Genomic DNA, 18,275 nt, shown 5'->3' with positions numbered 1-18,275 from the left:
TGCTGGGAATTTTGACCTCCACCATTCACACACTCTCTGATGGCCAGCAATAAACAGCAAATCTGCAAATTACAGACAGGGATGTGCACATTTTCGTGAGCTTAAAATTTAAACACTATTTAAATTTTATATACAGATACATTGGAACTTAAGGATACTTGTTACATATGCACACACACGACCACATCTTGTATTTTGTGTTATATGTTACTTTTCATTGAGATGATTATTTTCATTTAAGACAAGTTATATGTTGTCTGAACACAAGCAGCCTAACACAAAAACAAATAAAAAATAAAAACTTGCAACAAAGGCTGCATTCTCACTGGGGATATTTTTCTTGTATTTCTAAATATTGTTTTCCTAAGTCTGGTGAAAGCATCTATCATAGTAAAATTCCTTTTCACTATCTGTTCTGTTGCCCTTACAGACATCTGATAATGTGTTATACATTGAAACTGATACACTATACATGTTGTTATGCCTGTGGGGTTTTACAATGTTGTGAGGAATCTTTCAGCACGCAATCTGACAAGTCTATGTTTAGCCCATACATGTGGGTGTAAAGCTAAAGTACATGTTAAGAGAGGAGACCCAGACATGTGTCTTCATTTTACAAGTTAGAAGATCGCTTCATTGAACGTCCTCCAGGTAGAAAGAATAACCAGAAGAGAAACAATAAAATAGCATATATTTTCTTCTGATGAAATGTGTACAGAGCTAGTAAGGGATTCAGGTTAGGAGGAGAGCCTATTGTTCGACTACAAGCAGAGGCTGTTTTCACTGTTGACTCTGTCAATCAGCAGTATGCATTAGCGCACCTGTTACCGCAGACATTTCAGTCAGTCTTACTGTTGGCTCTGTTAGTCTTACTGTTTCATCAAGTTCACAATGCTGGCGGCTGGCTGGTCTTCAGAACATTTCCGGGAAAGAATTTTACATGAAGAGTTTCATGTCAACATTAGATGTCTACTATGTGAAAAATGAGTGATTATTCTAAAGAAATGTATGAAAAGAAAAAATGTATTCTCTGTAGTTAAAAGAATAGATTGACATTTTGAGAAATACATATTTGCTTTCTTGCCGAGATTGATACCACATATATGTGGTATCAAGTTACAGCAGAAAACAGTTAGCATAAAAATGAATAATCTGGGGAAAACAGCTAGCCTAGCCCTGGCTCCACGTAGCTCACAACCCCCATAAAATAACAACTTGTTTTTATTCTTTGGCTTTTGTACAGATTAAACACAAATATATATAACATACTAGTGAGCTTTAGAAGTGATATTTGGTAGATTTTTTATACCCATTGTGCAAAACCAGGATAGCTGTTTTCCCCTCTTTTCAGTGTGTATGCTAAGCTAAGTGGATTGGCTTCTGGCTATAGCTTCATATTTAACAGACAGATACAAAGTGGTATCGATCTCTCCATCTTACTCTCAGTAAGAAAGCTAAATATGCATATTTCTCATTTCCTATTATAAAGTATAGCATTCGGATGCAGAAAAGTTACATTTTTAGACTATTTATTGTTTGCTTCCAGGCAAGCAAATGAGATTCAACTGTTGTATCCCTCATGGCCTCTCTTACTTATACCTAAATATAGACATAGATGTCTTGGCCAGGTTACCACAGAGGAAACACTATAGCAGAGTTAAGGTTAGGCAATTCCCAATAGTCATTGCCTAACTTTCTCCACATTTCCGTGGCACAGGTTTTAATTGTCTATGCTTGGAGCAGTCGGCCCACCTCACAGGAAACCCAAGAAATGAAACGTAAAATATTCGCCTTACCCCAAACAGGCCCCAGCCAAACAATACTGCACAGCACTACAGTAATGCTGCCTCTGCACACACTGAACTCAATCCAAAGTCAAGCATCGAAGTGAGTTTAATATTTTCTGGGTTTTTTTTAAATCAATGCGTCCTTTGTATCCAGCTAAAGCTCTTGTCATATTTTAGTTCACAGGAATGCCACAGTTTCTTTGAGTGGCCATTTTGCTTTATTTGAGTTCTTTCACCTCTCTGTTCCCACAACAGCTGCTCTCCTCCTCTGAGTAAGTGTGTCCCTTCACACACACACAGGCCTTTTACACTCTCCCTGCATCGGCACAAAACCTCATAATCACAACATCTCCATCCACAGCATTCTTTACCAAAGCCACAGATTAAATTTGAACTCAATGCAAGAGGGTCCATCCTTCTAAAGCAATGACAAGTTCTGACACTCAGTTGAGGACAAAGGCATAATTTTGTATCTAAAATTCAAGGGTGAAGTTATTTAAAATGTGTTTTAGACACTGGTGATGACAGCAAAGATGGTTGCCCCGCTCATTTTTAGCCATGCCAGCAGTGGCTCTAGAGGGATGGTGATGTTGGTCGATTGGTCAGTCCACCTCTTTTGTGCAGACAGAAATATCTCAACAACTGTTTGATGAATTGCCATGACATTTTGTGCAGACATTCATGGCCCCCAAAAGCAGAATCTTAATGACTTATGTGATCCTCTTCCTCTATCGCCACCATGAGGTAGACATTTGTTGTTTTGAGTGAAATAGTTTCTCAACTATTGAATGCATGGGAAATTTGGTGCAATCATTCATCTTGAGGATGGATAGTTTTTAATTAGTTGATCCCTCACTTAATCTAGCACTTCATCAGCTCAAAAATGTAGTATGCTTTGGTTTATGACCAAATACCTGAAAACCTAATGACATTCCTATCAGCCTCAGCTGTGCCTTTTGTTTGGTGCTAATTACCAAATATTAGCATGCTAACACAGTGAACAGTGAACTTTTTATCTGCTAAACACAGATGTTAATATTGTAATTTTGAGCCTCTGCACGAGAAAAGTAAAAGAGCTATCAATCCCAACCACTTAAAAAGTTGACACCCTTTAAAAGTTGAGCTAATTAATGTAATCCTGAATTTGAGACATTTCAGAGAGATTTAAAACAGTGTATCAATGCTTTCACCATGCACTTTGCCCATCTCTGAGTTTCTCCCACTGTCCCTCTTTCTTTTTCACTGTCCATCAGTCTGTACAGTATGTAATTCTACATGTTTCCCAGCCTATGTTCTGTTCCCAGAAAAATCATTCCTCTCCTCTGCTTTTTGGCTGTACAGACAGTGGTTTTCCAGCGCATAACTCTAAACCTTGTCTTCTGTTCAGAGTTGATTTAGAAACCAAAGCCAAGTGTTTGGACTCAAGCTTTCCCTTCTGCTCAATCTGTCTCCTCTTTTTTTTCTCCTTCAAAAACTCACATTTTTCACTCACTGTCTGCAACAAGACTTCCTAGAAATCCTCAGGATCTGTAGTCTTTTTTCAATCCGTATGTTTTTGTTTGGGATTTTGGACCACTAAAGTTGTCCTGGTCCTAATCCAGCAGCAACAGAGTCAGATTTGCATTGTGGCATCTAAGCCTCATTGTATGGTATGTGGAGCCAAAGCTCATAGGATGAAACAGCTGCCAGGGGCTTCACGCAAGGAAGGACGCCATGGTATGTTAACATGGAAAGGTTAAAGTAGAAAGTATGCTGTCTGCGTGTGTCTTTACGTGGACGTGTGTTGGTCAAGTGCACTGCTGTACAATATGTGTAAATATAGGTGTAATAAAATGTAAATATGTTATTCTCCTAAAACTCTGATTAGTATTCAGCACAGGCCCAGAGGTCCACTCCACACAATTTGTTAAATCACGTTAGAGTCAAAAGCTTTTCTGACCCTGAATTTAGATCAGCCATTCTCCCAGATCGAAGACATTCAAGGTCAACATTCAGCATCTTGGCTTTGATTAACAATCCAAATCAACAGTTCTCCACTGGCAGAGAGATATGAGATGAATATTAAATCAGAGCTTACCTTGTGACATGTGTTCAGCAGTTTCCTCCACTTTGTCTTGCTGATGCGAGGGCGTGTTTGTCAGACAGTCCACTACAGTCTGCTCTCAGCTCAGTTCAGCCTCTCTGTCTGTCTCCTGAGAGGGCAGGGAGGTGCTGTCAGGGAGAGTGGCATGCCGTGACTGTTTGACAAATGCCAATGTGCAGCCCCTGCCATAACAGAAGCTGGGTTTGCTTGTGTGTGTAAAAGAGAGTGGGGAGGGGCTTGAAAACATGCCTCCCTACTGAATGTCCTCTCCAACGAGACTGATAAGTGGGAGGCTAGACGTAAGGAACCACACCCTCTACTTCAGGCAGCAGCGAATAGGAATCCAGAGGTGTAGCTGTGCTGGGAAGGACAGCAGCTCTTCTGGGACCCCAGTGACAACATGTCAAAATATGGAGCATCTGGTATGAAGTCGAGAAAGTACTGGAGTAACCTTATCGTTTACCATCCATAATCATCTCAGATAACTTCAGTGACCATGCAGTGCTTCGCAGACCTCCCTCTGACAGAATGTGCAACTCTATCTGATGTTATGGGGTCTCTATAATCAAGTAAACAGGGGGGAGAGCAGAGGGCTTGGTGCCATCCATGAGGGTTAACTCTCACAGTGCATACCTCTCATTCCTCATGGATCCTCTTTCAGCCTGTTACCGGCATCTTCCTCTGGGGCAACACCATCATGCCAGAAAAGCATTATATCCTTTGTTATTCATAAGGTCACTGTGCAACGGTCAAGTAACAACTGTTAGTGGTTACCTTTTCTTTACCACCCAATTTGTTGTGGAGAAATGGATTGCTTTTTAGCCTGCTAGCAGTGTGATACTAAGGATGTCAGTTTGTTTGTCAATCAACTACATCAGTCTTGACTGAAATATCTAAATACAGGATGGATTGCCATGAAATTTTGTACAGACATTAATGGTTCCCAGATGAGGTCTCCTAATGACTTTGGTGCTCCCCGCGGATTCCATTTCCACCATGAGGTTGACATTTGTGGTTTTGAGTGAAATGGTTTAACAATTCATAGACCCTCAGGGTGAATTCTGATAACTTTAATGATTCTCTGTTTTTTCATCTTGCACCACAGGACAATATTTTTTAATTGTCCAAATACCTGCTAATGCAATTTCCATCAGCTTCAGTTGTACTTTGGGTTTTGCAGTAATTAGTAAATGCTGACATGCTAGAATGCTAAAATAAGATTGTTAAAGGTGACATCATACACATTTACAGGTTTATATATTTAATCTGTTTTAATCTAATTTTAATAGTTGAATATTTTCCATAATTTAAAGTTGTTTTTTTAAAACCTTATTTAGCACTATTTAAGCTCCTGTCTCTTTAAGACCCATCTTGCGGAGTCCTGTTTGTTCTGATTGGCCAGCTCTAAGAAGCTGCCCTTAGAGCTGGAAGATATGTCAACACACCATGAATGAAACAAACTAAGAGGATATCACTACTTTTCTCCTTCTTTACTTGAAATGTCAACTGAAATTTTTAAGCCAAAATCCAGTCGAAATGTGACAACACGTGGAAAGACCTTAGCAAAAAAATCGGCTCTTCAGCAAGACTGGAAAAAAAAATTGAAAATAAAGCATTCAGAGCAGGTTGAAGCCTGGGCTTTTGACTTGCAGGGAGCATTTCTACATACTGTACTGTACGTTTGCAACTTTGACCATGTTCATCATAGACATCTGATATCAAAACAATATATAAATAATAGAGAATAACAAAAAGCATGTCCCCTTTAACTTGGTGAACACTATACCTGCTAGACATCAGCATGTTAGCATTGTCATTGTGAGCATGTTAGTATACTGATGATAGCCTTTAGCCAAAAACACCACTGTACAGCCTCACAGAGCCACTAGCATGGCTGCAGGCTCTTGCTCTTTAATCCTCCTTCTTTCCTTCTCCTTTGGTTAGTTTATATAGTTTGTTTATTATAATTAATCTTTCTTTAGTTTCTTTCCATCTTGTTTCTTTCTATTTGTATGTGAGTGGAAGTGGCTCCATTTGTTTGCACAGGCCAAGAGAAATGTATTTCCCATCTTGTATAACTATTTTATGTGCCATAGTGAATTACAGTCCCCAACTGGGAGATTCCTACCCTAAATCAAAATAAACTGGGCGATGTTCATGAAGAGTCTATGGCATGATGGCATAGGAGAGAACCACTCAGAACTGCAACCACTGCCTTGTGCCCCACCATGGATGGAAAAGGAATTAGTGAGAATTAGCAAGAAATGCTCCTTTTCCATTACCCAAGCAGACAACTGACTCCGAGAGGGATTGTGGTTTGAGTGGAAGGGAGAGGGAGAGAAAAAAACAGTCTTTATTGGACCAAATGACTGCTGACGGATTGACCACATACTGCAGAAAACTTGGCCAAAAGTTGCATCACATTCAAGGGGAAATATGGGATATAAATTCAGTTTGTAATTTACTTAAAACATTAGCTGGAAAAGGAGATGTTATTTATTAACTTACACAAATAGACAGTTTAGGCCCACAAAGTGAAATGCATAAGGCATGAGGCTTGCCTGCTGCAGGGTATTCATTTTCCTCTCATTTGTTATTACTTGTGGAAGCTGCCTTCTGGTAGAAAGTATAGCTGGAGGTAAGTTAAATAGTGCTAGTGGGTAGGTCCACTTTTTAGGAATCTCTTGTGATGTTTTCGGAGGCTGGAAAGTGTTCACTGAGGTTTTATGTTGATTAACATTTTGTCAGTATCAGTCTATATGTTTATCTACTATGACTCAGTGAGCATGTCAAAGAAATAACACAAAACAGATGGAAGAGTTTTAAAGTACGTCAGTCCACCTTAAGATCTGTCACAGTAGACATTTTCCCTCCATTTGATGTCCGTTATGTAACTGTGGCTTGTGGTCATGGGAGTTACAGGTTGTGCTGTAGCTGCATTGGACAGCTGAAACAGTGTAAGCAGTCATGTAACACTGACCTATGAATCAAGTGCGTTTAGTTGACCAGAGGGCCACAGACCTTTGACAGGTGGGCCTGGAAAGAACAAATCACTCAAACAAACAGAATGCTCCTTTAATTCTATCCATTCAGTTTCATGTTAAAGAATTACAATGTTCAGACATTTTAGCCCTCTTTACTGTGCAATGAGCTTCAGTAGTCAAGTGGCTTTTTGTATTAAGATTATAGTTGAAAATCCGACACATTAAATCTGAAATAGGTAAATCAAACACACATCTACAAACTACCTTCAGTGATGTAAACAAGGTGGACAAAAGTCAACAGCACTGCAGATGACAGCCTTCAAAATGGATGTTGAATAAGACTGTTTCAATAATAACTGAACATTGTAATATTCATAAAAATAGGATTTATTGCAGTGCTGTTGTATTAGACTGGATTACCTTAGATTATGTGACCTTATTCTATTACAGTATACAATTCATATCTATATACAAATATGCACATTCAGAGAGAGTCTATTAAATATGAAACTAATGAGTTTTTGAAAAGAAATTTAAGGTGCATAAGTAAAGCACCTGAAATTCATCATTTAAACAAGTTTAGAATTATAATGAATAAGTATGGGATGGCTCCAAAAACACAATCAGTACTTCCTCACAGTCCATTATGTGGGTTTTAATAAGCAACGCTTGTCATTTAATACATCTATCCATTTTAAAATACATTCAGGTAACAAACTAGCCAACTGACTTATTATTACCGTGACAGGAAACCTTATTTATGAAGAAGATAGTATATTGTTATTGTGAGTGTGAAGAAAATAGTAATGAAAACAGTTCAGATCCATGTTACAGTATTTGCAGCTCCTTGGTGAAAATAGAAGAGAATTGAAAAGTTAAAAAGTATTTAATATTTTATAATAACATGTCCTTGGATATGCTTGGCATATAAACTTGGACCTTCAAAATAATGTACTGTATCTCCCTTTGGAGTCAAACTTTTGACATTTTATCAGTTCACTGACAACACACAGAAAATGTAAAATGTGTGGGGGTAAAGTTATTATTTTGTTGAGAAATCATTACAACGTCCACAGCAGAAACAATGTGTGAGAAATATGGATTAACCACTTATATCCCAGCTGGACAAAAGTCTATTTGGCTTTGGATATTTGAACAAGCGTGTAAACAGTCTGTGTGCATAGTAGATAAATAGCATTAAGAAATAATTTGAACTGTTATCTATTTTTCAGCAGCAGCCCAAAGAGAAAGCAATAACTGCTAAACCTGCTCATGTTGCTGCATGTGTCTATTTAGAAAATATCATTAAATTAAATCATATTTAGTTCATTGCTAAGAGAGAGACAGAGACAGCAAGGGCAGCTTGTACTGTGGATGTTGCAGGAGACTTAACTCAGCCCCCTCCAGCAGGAGCTGTTCAGGCGGGAAGATTGATGGCCAAAAGGTACAAAAGAGCACCTTAGGCCATTTTCCCCCTGAGATGTACAGTACATGATGTCCAACCTTGGATTTTGGACTTCATGAAGGACTTGCATACATGGTCATGGAAGTGTTTAAGACTAATACTGTTTAATGATATTTGGTATAATTTAAGAAGATGAATAGTTTGTTGTAAAAAATATAGCTTTATATATATATATAAATATATAGTATTTATAAATATACACTCAAAATTTAAGTTATGATAACCTGACTGCTCTAATGTGGATTCAGGGACCGTAAAATCAAAAAAGGATGAGAAACAGATCTTAAAGGACCAGTATGTAAGATTAAGTGGCATCTAGCAGAATAGACATAGCAGAAATTGTTAATTAAAAGTATGTTTTGATTTGTGTGTAATCACCTTAAAATAAGAATCGTTGTTTTTGTTACCTTTGAGCTCTTTATATTTACATAGGGAGCCATATTCATTTGGTGAATACGCACTGACAAATATTACACACTGTAGCAGTGAGGTTGCAGATTGGAACCAACTTAGCACCCTTCCCAAAAAAATGCAAAAGCCAGTGTTTGGTTTGTCTGTTCTGGGCAGCTGTAGAAACATGACCTACCATAGAAACTGCTCCCTATATAGATACAAAGGGCTCATTCTAAGGTAAAGAGAACACAATGATTCATACATATAAAAGTCCTGAATTTAAAAGCACAAAAGTTGTGGCAGCAAGTATCAAAATTTAAATGACTCATTATAAAACAGAATGTGCCATTTATTATTATGAGCAGTCATGAGAAGCCAATTTATATGCTATTGGGTGATTTAGTCTGTAGCAAATCTATCATATAATAAACTGATGCTGTCAAGTAAAGCTGTTATAAATGTACTTTCCAGAAATGTCCTAGTATTTACCTCTACAGCGTCAGACCGACTACAGAGCCAAGTTAACTCTCATTTGTACAGAATTCTGCATGTGCCACGACTCAGAGATGAAGCACTGAGATTGAAACACCTACACGATTCTGCAGAATGTTGGCCAGGCCCAGACACACACTTCGTAGGCAGACTAATTGTTGCCTCTTGATGAGATAACCCTTAAAATCATAGCACTGACTTCCCACATGTCGCTGCCCTGCTTTCTAAGCAGGGGAAGCTTTATATCACAGAAAGCCATGAGAAAATAAAAGAACATGATTTAATTGTCACCATGTGCCCAGGCCTCTGCGGGTGTAAACATGATGCTGTTCACACTGACAGGATGTGGTTCTGGTCAAATTCCATCCTCAAGCCTTTTTTCACATGTAACAGTCACTGCCTCTCTCTTTCCTTCCTTTGTTTATCACACCAACCTCCCCTGCACTCATCATGGCCTCTATAAGCCCTGTATTCTTTGAAGCTAGATTGAGCCAGCTGCCCAGTTAGAGGCTTTATAAAAGTGGGCCACTGTACACCTACACACTCTATTTCACCTTCAGAGAGCAGGGCCCCCGGCTGGAGTCAGGGTTGTGGAGTGTGTTTACTGTGTACACACTGTGGGGCTCACGTAACTCTGCTCTCATATGGGTAGTTAACATTTAACACAGGAGAACCTGTAGAATCATCACCCTGTGTGGATAGGCAGTCACAATATATCTTGCTTCATCACACTCCAGTTGAAAATTGCAAGGGCGTGTGCAGCACAAATGAGTTTTCTAGCATTATGTGTGTGTGTGTATGGGTGGCTGTAAAGTGAAAGTTGGAGTGGGTGGCGTTGGAGAAATAGAGTCAGGCCTTTAAATTGAGTGGTGCTCAATAACATAGGAACACATTTTGTATCAGGTGGCATTTTTGTCTTTAGACTGACAGTAGATGCAATCTATGATACTTAGAGGAACTGCTGTTTATTCTGAGTTGATTCCATATACTGCATTCCAAGCCATGCATCATATGGACCAATGTATTAAGCACTATAGCAAGCCTCAAAATTAACTTTTTTATCTGGTCAAATGGCGAGTGAATGTTCAAACTTTACCAGTCCCTCAATGGATTAATGTTGTTTTAACCCTAACCCTAACCCTAACCCTAACCCAGTCACTTGCATATTTTACCAGCATTTAGATCATGGTTGGGGCCCATTTTAAGCTCTGCATCGTGCCTTAGTGACATCTGGTTCAAAATACATTGCAAAACCATGAACTTGTAAGTCATATTTCTCAATCGATTCTATACGTAAAGTAGGACACCTTCCTGTTTAAAAATAAACCAGCCACACAACAATAACAGACCTGCAGTGGCCTCGGCACAGGTAACTGTAGGTCAGATGAAAACACTGTGTCATGTTGTCCGGGCTCAGAGAAAAAAAAATCCTTTAGTTGTTTGCGTTGTTAGGTTTAGATACATATCATAGAAGTGCAATGTCCTTTATTGGGTTTTGACCAAGGACCTTTCTTGCCAGTCCTCTCCCCCAGTTTCCATTCTGTCTCTATCCCATCAGTTAAAAGAAAGCCAAAAAAGTGTGCTGCAAGCAGATAACAAATTAAATGACTGTGTAAATGCAATCTGGTGGGTGCAAGTTATGTGTGGAAAATTGTAAGCTTTTCAAACTGGGTTGAGCCAATTTGATGCAGAAAAACTCATCACAATGTAAAATGACATGCACAATATTCTTAATTTTCATGAAATGATTTTAGCACTATTGTGTTCTGTTTAATCTCTACAGTTTGATTCTTTTTTGTTTAGACACAGATGAAGATACTAAGCAGTGAATAAGCATCTAATGTGGTGATTACATCAATACTAATCAGAAAAATTTGTCATGCTGTATATTACGAATATTAAGTCTTGTTCCACTCAGCAGGAGGAAATTCATCCTGCTTGTTGGACCAAATGATTCAGTTAATCATTAACCTGATTCCAGATACAATATAAAGCCCAGGATCTTCACTCAGTAGCTGTTCATCCAGTCACAGAGGAGGGACAGGGCGGCCAGTTGTTCACCTGACATCATCGACACACAGCTGGAGAAGCGGCACGACAACAACATGAAAATAACACTTATTCTCTTTTTGTTTGTTCTGGCTTCTGCCTGGGCCTCTGTCCTCTGTGACAAAGATGAGCTGACTGTCCTCCAGCCCGAGGCTCCTGTTGAAACCCGCTCCCGCTTTGCCGCTCTGGATGATGTGCGTCTCCTGGCGAACGGTCTCCTCCAGCTGGGTCAGAGCCTGCGAGAGTTTGTGCACAAGACAAAAGGTCAAATAAATGACATTTTCCAGAAACTCAACATCTTCGACCGCTCTTTCTATCAGCTGTCTGTGCTGGCCAGCGAGATCAAGGAGGAAGAGGAGGAGCTGAAGAAGACCACGGTGGTACTGAAGGCCAACAATGAAGAGATTAAGGGTCTATCTGTTCAGATCAGCTCCAAGGTGGACAGCATCTTGCAGGAGAAGAGTGGGCTGCAGAACAAAGTGAAAGGCCTGGAGGAGAAGCTGAGCAGTCTGTCCCAGGGCCTGCTGACCGGTGAGCAAATGGCAGAGATCAACAGCCTCAGGGTGAGTCACCTGGAGTAAAGTTCCTGGGTTTTTTCCCCTTTCTGCAGTGGAAATTCCTTTAAAAGTACTTGTACAACCCTATTATGATGCAACCCTCAACACAGCAACAACTGAAATGCTTCCTCTTACTTTTCAGCTCAGGAAGAAATTATAACTGAAAAATGTGAACTCCAATAAAAAAATTCCATTAGTCATTATATCATTTTTTGTTAAAATAGACGTAACTGTGTACATAAACATGTATACATACATACACATACGCATGATTCATAGACAAGAATAAACAAAACACAGTTTGCCTTAAAACTTTATTTGAAGCCAATATAAAGCTTCAGCTATCCAAAAACAGTCAAATCAACTCAATATCTTTCAAAGTTACAGTCTTTTTAGTGCCAAAGTCCCTCTTTTCATTACTATCCTCAACAGGGTAACACTGTCTGAGAAAAAAGAGGGAACTGTATACTAGAATGTAACTGTGGAAGATATCCACTTTATTTCAATATCTGCGATAGCTGAAACCTCACATTATCTTACGATACATGAAAATAAACTGGACAGGACTATTGGAGGGGATGTTCTAACATTTAATAGGAAAAAGCAATCGTCATTGTTCATATGGATACCTGACTTTTGTATTAAAGCTACCCTTACCATTGTTACATTTTTACACGTTTTTGTTTAGGTTAAAATGCTATTAATAAGGTAAAGTCAGTCTAAAATGTTAGAGAAATCCACCAGGCATAGAAACTAATCATTATTCCATTCTCATAATATTCTGTGAAAAATTCTTATCATTCGGTCCGAATGATATGATTGGCCTTCCGCATTACGTAATCGGACCAAATGATATGATTGGCCTTCCGCATTACGTAATTGCGCGCACCCCCACCCGGAAGAGTGTCTGTTGTCTGTTGTGGATCCAAGGCATTATAATACATCCATGATCCATGGAGCGGGCCACGGCTTCCACCTCCAGCCACTCCCACGGGGAAAAAGAAAACTATATCAGATAACTATTGTAGTGCGCGTGCGCGGAGGGAGAGGGGGGGTGGGACATAGGAGGGAGGAGGGGTTGTTGTTGTTCAACAATTTTCAAAGTGCTGTGTGAAATGCAAGAAAGGTAAGAGTCGCTTTAAGATAGACTTGAAAATAAATTGTGAACCTGCCCTTTAATAGGTCTCACTTTTCTTCACCAGACGGTGATCCACAGCCAGGAACATAGCATCACAGAGCTGCTGAACGCTGTGAGGGAGCAGAGTGACCAGCTTAACCACCAGCGGACAAAGATAAAGTCTCTGGAGGAAAAGGTAGATGTACGGTAATGCACTGTTAGAAGTGACTGGCTTTTTACTTTGTTGTAAAAAGTTCAGCATTTTTTCCATATGATTTAAATAATTTTGCCAGCACTTTGAGGCTATGAGCTGTCAACATCATGGCATTGCAATGAAAGAAACTTTAATGGAGTCATCCTGCTCTACTATATAATTTAGATTTTAAATCTTTAGTAGGTGCAGAAATGATGAAGAAGCTGTCGGTATTTTTAATAATCTCCGCCAGTGCCTTAGTGATATTTGCATTTTCCTTGGTCTTGAGAGCTCAAAATTCATATTCTAACTATAAAACATCTGGAAAAATTTTACTTTTGCAAAATAACAACCCAAAGTTTAATATGTGTGGAATTGCTATTTAATCCACAGTATTTCTCTGGAGTCAGAAAGATTATGTCTGCAAGCTAAAGTGTTTCCCTGACAATTTCCCCAGCTTACAGCCAACACATTTGCCCAAGAGACCATTGAGAAGATGCCTGAAATGCTCACCAATGAAGCACCAACACTCACCCCTTATCTGACCAGCTCCACCAACAGAATGATGGGTGAGATGGGTAATAAAATTTAGCATAATGTGCTGAGTGATATAACAATGAATTATCTTTATTTGGCATACAGTGTTTCATTGACCACAAAGGTCAAGTATCCAATCTTACTGTGCCAATGCTCATTATTTAAGAATGTGTGCGGGCAATTTCAAGCAATTTTCTGCTTCACATTTACACATTTTCATAGTCTCAGATGCCTGATGCATCCAGTCTCACTACTTACTGAGCAATTAAATCAATTATCCCACAAACATTTTTCCTGCTAATGCTTCGGATGTGAACTGGTGACTTTCTAGGTGTTGGTGTGCACAAACGTCTCTGCTCTAGAGAACTGCTTTGCTGCTAAATTGGACACAGCTTCACGCATTCTGTGTGTGATTGGGTTTTTTTCTTTTATAGATCTGCCTCCAGACTGCAGTGAACTGTACAACAGAGGAGAGCGAGCCAGTGGTGTGTACGCCATCAGACCCAACAGATCAGAGCCCTTCATGGCCTTTTGTGATATGAGCAAAGGTACTGTGATGCCTCAAAAAAATCTAACTTTTTTACACTACATGCCTACTCTTTTTTAGGATCCCTTATTAAAAATGTGTCTTCTCTTAGTCCAGCTGGCTGTTGTACATGTAATAATTGGATATTTTATGAAATGTGTTTATTCTTTCTCTGGCTGAGAGCTACATGAAAAAACTTGATCTGTCTAGTAAATATCAAGCTACAGAAAGCAGAGGATTTGTTTTTCAAATTGTAGTTTTTATACTTATATTTTGTATTAATTATACAAACAAGATATAACATTAAATTAGAGAGCTGTAGGTATATGTAGGCTGATTTTGTTAAAGCCAGGCTAGCCATTTCATCTCGTTTCCATTCTTTATGCTAAGCTATGCTAACCAGCAGTTGTTTGTTATAGCTTAATATTCACCCCACACATTTTAAAGTAGAATCAATCTTCTCACTGAGCTCCCAGCTAGGAAGTGAATAAGAGTGTCTCCAAAACGTCAAGCTATTCCTTAAAATTAGTTTTTCTTTTTCTCTTCACTTAGACCATGGAGCAACAGTCATCCAGCGGAGGAGAGATGGTTCAGTGAATTTTGATCAAACCTGGGAGAAGTATGAAAATGGGTTTGGAGATTTTCAAGGTGAGAGACACTCCACAAGGGGCAATTACCCATAATGTGAGGAAATGAATTCTAAACTGCAAAATTCTCAACTACTTATGTTTCATTTTGAGATGATAAAATTTGTCATTTTAAACCACTGTAAATGAAAGCGCACCTTCATGTCTGCTTGTATATTCATGATACACACTTATCACACACTTAAAAAAAGCAAAAATGAATATCAGGCTATTTATAAACTATTAGGCTAAGCAATAAATACCAAGTTGACAACAGGTCCCTGCACACTTAGGATTTTATTTGTTTTACAACTGATATGGATAACCCAACTCTCAGCACACTTGTGCTACAATCCATAACTTCACAAATAAAACAAATACAACAAATGAATACGTCATGAATGTAGTCTATGACAAAAATGCAATACTGTCATCATGAACCACATACTGTAGCAAAAAACTGGACCCTGGACAAAAGCTTTCCTGTAGGCCTATCCAAATGATGATATGGAAATGTATGTTAATTAACAACACTCATGACATATTGTTCACAGTTGATCTGATGCAATCCACACATCAGTCAGGATTTCATGCTACTGACACTATTTAAATGTTCATTCACTGCTATTGTTAGGCAAAGTGCATTTTCTTCCCCACATTGCTAGTGGTGGCCTTGCAGCCCACTAGGTGAGCAGGCCCATCTGGCATTCTTCAGTATTGCCAGATTCCCAGTCAGAGCCTGGTCACTTCTCATTGGTGCTTGTTAAACTATGTCAGCACTGAGCTCTCAATGATGTCTTTCTCACAGGGGAGTTTTGGCTGGGTCTCAGGAAGATACACTCTCTAGCTGCTCTGGGCAACTCTGTCCTTCATATCCAGCTGGAAGATTGGAAACAGAACAGGCGCCTTTTCGAATACAGATTTTACCTTGGTGGTCCAGAGAGCAACTACACCATTCATTTATCACATCTATCTGGAGATTTGCCTGAGCCCATGAGTAACCTCACAGGCATGAAGTTCTCCACCAAGGACAGGGATAATGATAAAAACCAGGACTCCAACTGTGCCCACACCTATACAGGTACAGCAGATGCACACAACAAGCAGATTTATCACAATACAATACTTGACATTTGCACAACATGTAATTTGTGTAATATGTGTTATCCTACAGGTGGATGGTGGTTCAATGCCTGTGGAGACACCAACCTGAATGGGAGATACTTCCACATGAGGCCAAAGGGGCGTTCAGAGCGTCGGAAAGGGATCCAGTGGAAGCCTGGTCGAAAGGCTTCGTACTCCCTGAAGTTCACTCAGATGTCTGTTTACCCCATGGCTCACCACAGCACCACCTCCTCCACATCGGCTTCATCTGAGACAGGCTTCTTTCTCTAACATTACAGACATTCTCCAGTAAAAAATACTCAACATCAACCAGCAGTATATACAGTAGCCTCTTCCGGAGAGCCTCGGCAATGATCCATGTGGGCAGGTTCAGAAGAGGCAGAGAGGAAGATATTTCATTAGACTTTTAAATCCTAGTAGATTAAAATATGTCTTCACTCACTGTATGTCAGAGGTCAAAGGTTACAGAGGTGATGTTCAGTTCTCATATTGGGTCACATTGACTCTCAGTATACAGCAGTGATTCCCAACCAAGGTGACAGGACCCTTGAAAGGGTACAGGATACAGGATAGGAATGACAGAACAGACTTTTTGCATTTACTTTTTCTGTCCTTTAAAAAAAACCTTGAAGGGGACATATTATGCTTGTAGGTTTATATGTATATTCGTGAGCTCTGCTGGAACATCTTCATATGATTGACAGAGCTCAAAAGACTCCTTATTTATCTTTTACTGACCCTTAATGTGGCCCCTCAGTTCAGTGTCTGTCCGAAACAGGTCATTTTAGCCCCTTGCTTGTTAAGGCCATGGCCTGATACTGTATGTACACTCTGTTCAGATTGGCCAATTCTTGGAAAGCTGCCCCGAGAGATAGAGACTGTGTCAACAAACCATAAAACAAACTACCTTAGTATAATTTCACAATTCCTTGGTATTCTCTACTCATAACATCAACTTTTCAAATAGATCCGTATATGTTGGAGTAAGAAACTTTAGCAACAATCTAAGTAATGGAGGGCCTCTATGGGCATGCGCATAAGCCACTGTCAGCTTGTTGGCAAGATAGAAACACAGCAACAGTCTTTTGACTTGTGGGGACAATTCCTACAAATTTTCACCTGGGTTAGGGTTACATATCCAACATCATAACAGTATATAAATAACATAAAATCACAAAAAGTATAATATGTCCCCTTTAATGAAACAAAACTGAAAATCATTGGTGAAACTATTTACAATTGCTTAATTTCATGGTACTCATAGGGCAAATAAGGTTGGGAACCACTGGTAAAGAGCATACTCATCTATACTTAATGTTCTCTATTTTTGATATATTTGCTATATTTTATTTAACTTAAAGGGAAACTTCACTACTGTGAATATGATGATTTCTGAAAACTAGGTCACCTACGTAGTAGAAATGTGCAACATTTTTTGAAAATGGTGCCCCATGACTAGAGAAAACTGACAAAACATTGTATGTTCCCTATAGCCTATCGCTCTTAAGGGGAATCCTACAACAACCAGAATCCACTACTAATGGGCGAGTATGTGCTGAGACATAGTGAGCATATAGTGTTATATCTCTTCTCCTCTTCATTGAGGCTTATTTTCATAAAATAAACATTTTTCCTCATTGAGTCTGGATACATTATATTGGTGTGCAAGGATCATAACACAAAGACTAAGGTCGTCACGATACCAGAATTTTAAACTTTGATACAATACTACTATTAAAAAAAGACAATGCATACTTCTTTTGATACCATGCCAAAAACAAAACAAAAATGTCTGGGGCACACAAAATAGGATCATTTTTTTACACCACATTTGCCATGGCTAACATGGCAAATGCTGGAGAGAATTGCTGGAGAGAATTCTGTAACAGCCAAAGATTGAGGATCAGTTGATATTCTTCCCCATTGTTTCATCTGTGCAGCCCTGGGTTGAAAATCTCATTGTTGATCTGTTTTTCTATTGCCTCAGTACAACACATGGTATCGAAAAAGTATTAAAGAATTGATACTATTGACAACCTTACAATGGACAGTCAAAAAACCTCCCAGTCTGCCATCTCCATTTCAGCTTAGTTTGAGAAACATGGATGTTGGAGTGAAAAAGTACAACTATGCTGTTAAACAATTTATTTCATTGTTTTAGATGAACAGGAGCTGTAACCAGATTGTGCTCAAAGGGCCTGATTTACTAAGGTCCCAAATAGTGGGTACTAAATTGCGTCCACAGTGCAAAAGATTGCGTGTTTCGCTTGCGTGCGTTTTGCGGAGACAGCATTATTTAAATGAAGGTTTTGTGTGTCTGAATGGAGAGTTTGGACGAGCA

The 18,275-nt window shown here is 39.1% G+C and overlaps 1 protein-coding gene across 2 annotated transcripts; it reads left to right on the top strand.

The window, feature by feature from the left end:
* Positions 1 to 11,057: 11,057 nt before the first annotated feature.
* On the top strand, positions 11,058 to 16,243 carry LOC128368554 (angiopoietin-related protein 3-like). 2 transcript variants are annotated; one of them, XM_053329400.1, is made up of 7 exons: positions 11,058 to 11,816; positions 13,013 to 13,123; positions 13,578 to 13,698; positions 14,092 to 14,205; positions 14,736 to 14,831; positions 15,618 to 15,890; positions 15,984 to 16,243. In XM_053329400.1, exons 1-7 carry the CDS (start codon positions 11,310 to 11,312, stop codon positions 16,202 to 16,204), a joined length of 1,443 nt encoding a protein of 480 aa, XP_053185375.1. In that variant the 5' UTR covers positions 11,058 to 11,309; the 3' UTR covers positions 16,205 to 16,243. The 2 variants fall into 2 exon arrangements, with proteins under 2 accessions (XP_053185375.1, XP_053185376.1); XM_053329401.1 differs by having other exon boundaries at positions 11,149 to 11,816; positions 13,578 to 13,689.
* Positions 16,244 to 18,275: the final 2,032 nt, after the last annotated feature.

The sequence above is a fragment of the Scomber japonicus genome, chromosome 12, assembly GCF_027409825.1.
Source record: "Scomber japonicus isolate fScoJap1 chromosome 12, fScoJap1.pri, whole genome shotgun sequence".
NCBI lineage: Eukaryota > Metazoa > Chordata > Actinopteri > Scombriformes > Scombridae > Scomber > Scomber japonicus.
This window is presented reverse-complemented; position numbering and strand designations above follow the sequence as displayed.

Bases quoted from the DNA above. Each gene is read 5' to 3' on its own strand.
- LOC128368554 (XM_053329400.1), top strand. From the start codon at position 11,310: ATGAAAATAACACTTATTCTCTTTTTGTTTGTTCTGGCTTCTGCCTGG. The intron at 11,817-13,012 runs GTGAGTCACCTG...TTTCTTCACCAG, and splicing joins CAGAGATCAACAGCCTCAGG to ACGGTGATCCACAGCCAGGA. The intron at 13,699-14,091 runs GTAATAAAATTT...TTTCTTTTATAG, and splicing joins CAGAATGATGGGTGAGATGG to ATCTGCCTCCAGACTGCAGT.